This window comes from Hevea brasiliensis, unplaced genomic scaffold (genome assembly GCF_030052815.1).
Source record: "Hevea brasiliensis isolate MT/VB/25A 57/8 unplaced genomic scaffold, ASM3005281v1 Scaf1, whole genome shotgun sequence".
Classification (NCBI taxonomy): domain Eukaryota; kingdom Viridiplantae; phylum Streptophyta; class Magnoliopsida; order Malpighiales; family Euphorbiaceae; genus Hevea; species Hevea brasiliensis.
In genome coordinates, this window is record NW_026614585.1 from 9,845,466 (window position 1) to 9,852,159 (window position 6,694).

Here is a 6,694-nt window from a genome sequence, read left to right on the forward strand (position 1 = left end):
TTGCTTCTATTCATTCTCGCCCCATGGTTTGGGTGGATCGTTTTAGCCATATGGTTTTGTTGCTTTGCAAAAGCAGCATATAGCTCCTACCAAGAATGGTGCAAGTTGCAGCGCAATGCCTCTTTACATGCAATCAATCTGCTCAATACCTTAATTCATCGCGGCGAACCAGCGGAGCACAATCTGCCACCTGTTTAGCTTTCAAAGTTACATTCTTCCATTGGAAGAACGCTATCCATTGATACATTGCACCAATAAATACACGCTAGGATAGATACATGAGAATATGGATTTGAATGTAACGATCACCATTCCTTTGATATATTTTTCTCAATCTGTTGTCTTCACCCTTCTTATCATGTATTGTAATACTATCTGCACAAATACAAATGTCATTATTGCTTCTCATAAAGCGCAAATCAATGAATTCATTCTCATGGCAGTTTGACTCAATTGGAGGACTCTTGGAAGTGAGGAATCTGATGGGTATAATGTCAATCTAACTTTCTTCCATGAATACAATTTGCATCCACAATAGCAGAACCCAATCCCTCTGATTTCCCACATGACGGAACCTTACCTGTAACTGAGGATTCAACTGAAAACCAAAACATGTACATGAAGAATCAAAAGCTAAAGTCTGTAATCACTAATCACTAATAACAAATACAGAGGTCTTCATGTTCTGCGATGGCCATTTTCTTTTCATCTCTCATTTTCCATCCTACCAGCCTCAAAATCTAGGCGGTAGAGAAAGCCACAAAGTTCCCAATTACCCAAGCAAGTGGCAGCAGTGTTATAATGAACTCCATCCACAGTAGCACAGTGAAACTGCGAGATCTTTTTCTGATGAAAACAACAGCTGTAGTATGATCCTATGGTCCTGAAAATAAAAAAAGCACAGGAAATTCAGTAGGGATATCAATAGTGAATCAAATTAGAAATGGTTGGTGCATCCATATCTTTTGTGGAAAGGAAAACTGCATGATTGGTGAAAAGAATGAATATTCAAACTGAAACTCTTGTAAACAACAAGAGATGACTGATGTTATGAGGCACCTATAATTGCATCAAATCTATCATTATTCCATAATAATGAAAAATTCCAGTTAGAAAGAGCATCACTCAAGAAGATACAAGGGAGAAATAGTTGCACAGTACTATACCATTGCATGCCTAGTTAGCCTTGATGGAATGTATCCATCCTCACTTGGTGCAGCTTATGCGTCTTATCTTGACCATGAAACAAACAACAGTTTAACTGATTTTTCCCAATAAACACATCCTTTTATAAGAATTGAACGGAGATGATATTGCATTTTGTATATTGAAATTACCACAACAAGGACTCCACATATCAATTCAAGGAGACTGACATAGACAGCTCTCTTATTGTCGAGCCAAATCCTAAATAAAAAGCCTTCCATCAAAACAGAAATAAACTTGTGACATTTCCCTTCATAGAATATTTCAAGCTGAATAAAGTCACACAACATCATGTAAAGTTGAACTTTACTCAGGAATAATAGCAAATCATTTGATGAGGCTAAATTTAATACTAAAAGTCTGTTATTAATGTTACAGGCAGTTTAATACCCTCCAAACAGATGTAAAATCTGCCAACAATTAAATTCCCTGTCATGAATTAATACTTGGGATGATTTAGAAAGCAGTGTGTATGGTGGCCTTGAACCTGCATCAGCATCATCAGGAAGGAATGTCAGCTCACTCTCCAATATAGAATAGGCTTCTGACAATGCCTGCACCACATAAATTTTATTGAATATAATTTCAGATAAGCCCTTCAACTTTTAATGGAAATCCAAATAAGCCCAATTTGATCTTTTAGGCCAAATAAACCAGCATTTAAGCTCAAATTAATCACAAAGATAACAAAATATTTTTTATAATCGTAAAATATTTTTTTAATTTTCAAATATTAAAAATTATTTACTATTTTTATTCAAAATAAAAATTAAAAAAATAAAAAAATTGAAGAACATCAAGAACACAACTCATTAAACCCAGAAATTCAAAACCCCAAATACATTAGAAATTCAACAACACAACCCAAAACATCATCAATAATCTAGAAATTAACAACACTAATCAATAAATTTAAGAACAATTCCCAAAAATTCTCAATCAGAGAATAAAGCACATGGGCTTAAAAGCTGTAATTAACATACAAAAAGCAGCAGTAGATAAGAAACAGGTAGCGTCGATAGAAGCCAGATTACTCGGCGCCATCCACTAAGCACCACCATCGCCACGCCACCCACTGCTGCCACTGTTGTGGTGGTGTCGGTGGTAGACTCCTGCTGCTGCTGCTGTTGTTAATAGGAGATGTTGGTTCTGCTCCCGCTGCTGTTGGGCTGTTGGCGATGGTGGTGGGTTTTGATTAATTGCAACAATTAACACACAAGTAGCATAGGCAGAAAGAAACACATGCAGAGAATCAACGCACAAAGAGCAGTTAACCCAAAGAGCAAATTCCCAATGAACCCAAGACCATCTCACCTGCAAAACGGACCGAATTGCTTCCGCAAGGAACAAAGAGTTGTTGGGCAGCGTCGAGGTTGAGGCTGAGATTGAATAGTGGACCGATATGACTTGAACAGCGGCGAAGTGGAGGGAGCGTCGCCGTCGAAGAAGAACAAAAGCGTTGGCTGAAATCGTAGGCTTTGAAGATGATTTTTCTGGACTTGAGGGGAAGGAGGAGGAGGAGGAGGAGGCGATGGTTTTGGACGGGATTTTTCTGGGTGTGAGGGGACCTGGGTTGTTCTTCACCTGGGGTTTCATATTTGTTGAGTTGGATATACTAGGCACAGTGTGCTTTTTTTTCCTTAAAATACGGGCTGCTTCAAATTTTTAAAAAATCATATAACTCCATCAAACTTTAAAAATAAATCAAATAAAATATTTTATTATTTTTTTTATAAATAAACTATTTAACTTTTAAAAACACTTATAAATTAAAAAAAAATAAAACAAAATTTTCAAATTTTAAAAATAAATTAAATAAACTTTTTTATTATTTTTTTTAAAATAAATACTTTAATTTTAAAAAATATAAAAAAATTTAAATTATAATTTACCTATAATATAAATACAACCATGTCATATACAAAACTTTCTTATACATAAGTTTCTCATCAACGGATTTACAGCATTCTAATAAGCATTTACATTTACTGACAGATATAATAGATTGATAAATTATCCTTTGTCAAATGATTTTTAATTGAATCAATTAAAAAATTTCTTGAATTATTTAATAAAAAAGTAATTTTACTTAGTATGCAATAAATATTTATTGGTATGTTACGAATTAAATACGCATGAGGATCCCATGTACTAAATCTTCATATGCGGTCATGATTGAACTTATGTTAGAGTAAAATTATAATTCATTATTTTTATCTATTTTTAAAATTCAAAGAACTTATTTGTCCTTGAAAATTGTTTGATCTATTTTTTAAAATTTGAAAACTTATTTGATCTTTTTAAGAAGTTGAAAGTGCTTAATTAAATCTTGAAACACTTTAAAAATTTATGTAACTATTTATCATAACTTAAAAGGCTAAATAGACCTTTTTTCCCTTTTTCATTTTTGATTTTAATTAAAAGCAATAAATCATTTTTAATAGGAGAATTTATAATTTGGTCCTTAAATTTTGTCATGTATTACACATTAGTCCTTCAATTTTGAGAAATTAATTATTTAGTCCTTAAATTTTATACTATATTACATTTAGTCTCTAAATTTTAAAAAGTTAATTATTTACTCCTTTAATATAAAACAATTTAGTCCTTGCACTTTTAATATTACAACAAATTCATCCATTGACAGAATAATTAAACTATTCTATATATTAAAATTATAGCGACTAAAGTGTAATATAATGTAAAATTTATAAACTAAATAACTAATTTTTAAAAATTCATAGATTAAAGTGCAATATAGTGCAAAATCCAAGATCTAAAGAATTGATTTCCCAAAATCCTGCACTAAAGTATAAGCAAAACTCAAGGACCAAACTGTAATTTTTCCTTTTTAATATTTAAAAAATTTTAAAATTTATATTTTATTAATAAAATTTTGAAAATTTATTTTTTTACATGAAAAATTGAGTCCATTTTATTTGGGTTTATTAGGCCTAAAAGTTAAAATAAGCTTATTTGATATTCAATGATGATAAATAAAATGAAAGAAGTTATAAGGTATATTTGTATTATATATTTGTATGTTCCAATGAGTTACAGCAGAGATCTATATCTACAAGAATAAGAGAGCTAAGTATAGTAAGAAAGTTGGTAGTAAAAAATAAGGCCTAGAATAAATCCTAAATTGAGGCCTGTAATTTTGAGTCAATGACAGCTATATTCTAACATCCCCCCTCAAACGCAAGTAGGCAAAGTATTTGCTAACTTGAGTTTGCAAGATAAGTCATGAAATCGCCCAGGTGGATGAGCTTTGGTGAAGATATCAGCTATCTGATCAGCAGAAGAAACCGAAATGAGATGAAAAGTGCCTCTAACAAGATGATGACGAACGAAATGGCAATCAATCTCAATGTGCTTTGTACGTTCATGAAATACATCATTGTGGGCAATTTGGATGGCACTTTGATTGTCACAATAGATGTTTGTAGCAGCGTCAGATTGAGAGACACCCATATCTTGTAATAGCCATCTTAACCAGAGAAGTTCAGAAGTAGTGTCAGCTAGTGCCCTGTACTCTGCTTCCGTACTAGAGCGAGAAACTACTGTTTGCTTCTTATTACTCCAAGAGATAAGTGAATCTCCGAGAAAGAAATAATAACCAGTGGTGGATCGTCTATCAGTAGGGTCACTAGCACAGTTAGCATCAGAATATACTTTTAGTTTAAGAGATGACTGAGTAGAGAAATGAAGACCATGGAACAAAGTGCTTTTGATGTATCAAAGGATACGAAGAATAGCAATAAAGTGAGAAGTACGAAGAACAGCCATGAACTGGCTAACAATATGAACTGCATATGCTATGTCTAGACGAGTGGCAGTGAGATAGATAAGACTCCCAACCAACTGCCTATAAAGGGTCGGATCATCCAAAATGGCTCCATCAGTAGGTGAAAGTTTGACATTTGCCTCAAGTGAAGTATTAGCAGTTTTATTATCTGTCAAACCTGCTCGACATAGAAGATCAGTGGCATATTTTTCCTGAGACAAATAATAGCCTGTATCATCAGAAGAAACTTCTAACCCAAGAAAATAACTCAAATGACCAAGATCTTTCATTTCAAACTGAGTACCAAGAAACTTTTTCACTTCTTCAATTCCTTGCAAATCATCTCTAGTGATTATCATATCATCCACATATAACAACAAGGGAGTGTAGCCCTTATCAGTTCTGCGAACAAAGAGAGCAATGTCAAAAGAGCTGGAAGAGAAACCCAATTTGCTGATTGTGGAGCTAAATTTTGCAAACCATGCTTTAGGGGCCTGTTTAAGACCATACAGAGCCTTTTGAAGATGGCAAACCTTACTAGGAGGATGATCATAACTAGGTGGAGGTTGCATGTAAACTTATTCGGAAAGATCCCCATTAAGAAAGGCATTTTTCACATCCATCTGAAAGAGTGTCCATTTACACACAGCTGCAACAGCTATGAGGCTACGAACAGATGTGAGACGAGCTACAAGAGCAAAAGTCTCTTCATAGTCAATACCATACTCCTAAGTAAAGCCCTTTGCCACTAATCGAGCTTCATAACGTTCCACTGAGCCATCTGCTCGAGTTTTGATTTTATAAACCCATTTGCATCCTATAGTAGTTTTACTAGGCGGTAAATCAACCAAGTTCCAAGTATAAGTCTTTGATAAGACTTGCGATTCGTCTTGTATTGCTTGCTGCCAAAGAGGATTAGTACTAGCTTCCCTATAAGAGGAAGGTTCATGCAAAGAAACTAAAGTAGAGTAGTAATGATAATCATGAAGATAAGATGGTGGGCGACATACTCTAGGAGTTACAACATCAGAAGAAATAGAAACTGTGGATGGAGAGACAGAATCTACAGAAGAACTAGATCTCTCAGGCAACACCATAGGTTGATCATCTGTTTGTCCTGCATTAAAGTGTAGACCCTTATTTTGTGATGAGTATGTGCATTGAGGCCGTGGGAAACCCGATGATGAAAAATTGTATAACTGTAAGATATAATTGAAGGCATGGAACTGAATTATTAATTCCGTGACATGATCTTGAAAAAAAAAAAAAAAAAAAAAAAAAAAAAAAATAATAATAATAATAATAATAATATGCTTTTTGGGAAATTAATTTAATTTAAATAAAATTTTATTTTGTTTAAATTTAATACGGGTAGTTCTTAAATGGACCTAATTGAGTTTAATTGGGCGCCATGGGCCTAAGAAAGCCTAGTTACTCCAACATATTTCTATTAGTCTAATATTACTTGTGCATGAAAATTGTGTGTAAACAATAACCCTTTTGTGAATTACTTGCGTGTGTAGGATTAGAATTGCATTTTTTAGGATGAAGTTTAATAAAGGAATAATAAACAAGACTTTTAGAAACATTAGTAGAGGACTGACACTCGAATTAACGAGGTTAGACCAGGCGTAAGGGGTGCCTAACACCTTCCCTTTACGTACCCACTATTCTGAACCTAGACATTGGGCTATGGTACTG

The 6,694-nt window shown here is 33.7% G+C and overlaps 1 protein-coding gene across 11 annotated transcripts; it reads right to left on the reverse strand.

The window, feature by feature from the left end:
- Positions 1–271: 271 nt before the first annotated feature.
- On the reverse strand, positions 272–2,912 carry LOC131168778 (uncharacterized). Of its 11 annotated transcripts, none has more exons than XR_009146433.1 (5): positions 2,521–2,861; positions 1,597–1,760; positions 1,338–1,420; positions 1,167–1,228; positions 272–883 (listed from the first exon to the last, which is right to left on the reverse strand). XR_009146433.1 is itself a non-coding variant. In XM_058141372.1 (5 exons), exons 1-4 carry the CDS (start codon positions 2,800–2,802, stop codon positions 1,181–1,183), a joined length of 480 nt encoding a protein of 159 aa, XP_057997355.1. In that variant the 5' UTR covers positions 2,803–2,858; the 3' UTR covers positions 409–883; positions 1,167–1,180. The 11 variants fall into 11 exon arrangements, 7 of the variants coding, with proteins under 7 accessions (XP_057997357.1, XP_057997355.1, XP_057997356.1 ...); XM_058141372.1 differs by having other exon boundaries at positions 409–883; positions 1,694–1,760; positions 2,521–2,858; XM_058141373.1 differs by having other exon boundaries at positions 409–883; positions 1,167–1,233; positions 1,694–1,760; positions 2,521–2,858.
- Between the last annotated feature and the right edge of the window lie 3,782 nt (positions 2,913–6,694).

What these genes read in the sequence shown, in the direction of transcription:
- LOC131168778 (XM_058141369.1), bottom strand. Translation starts at nt 2,802, where the DNA reads ATGAAACCCCAGGTGAAGAACAACCCAGGTCCCCTCACACCCAGAAAA. An exon ending in CAATTCGGTCCGTTTTGCAG is followed by an intron (nt 1,761 to 2,520) that starts GTGAGATGGTCT and finishes TATGTGGTGCAG; the next exon opens with GCATTGTCAGAAGCCTATTC. An exon ending in ATTTTACATCTGTTTGGAGG is followed by an intron (nt 884 to 1,596) that starts GTATTAAACTGC and finishes TTTTATTTTCAG; the next exon opens with GACCATAGGATCATACTACA.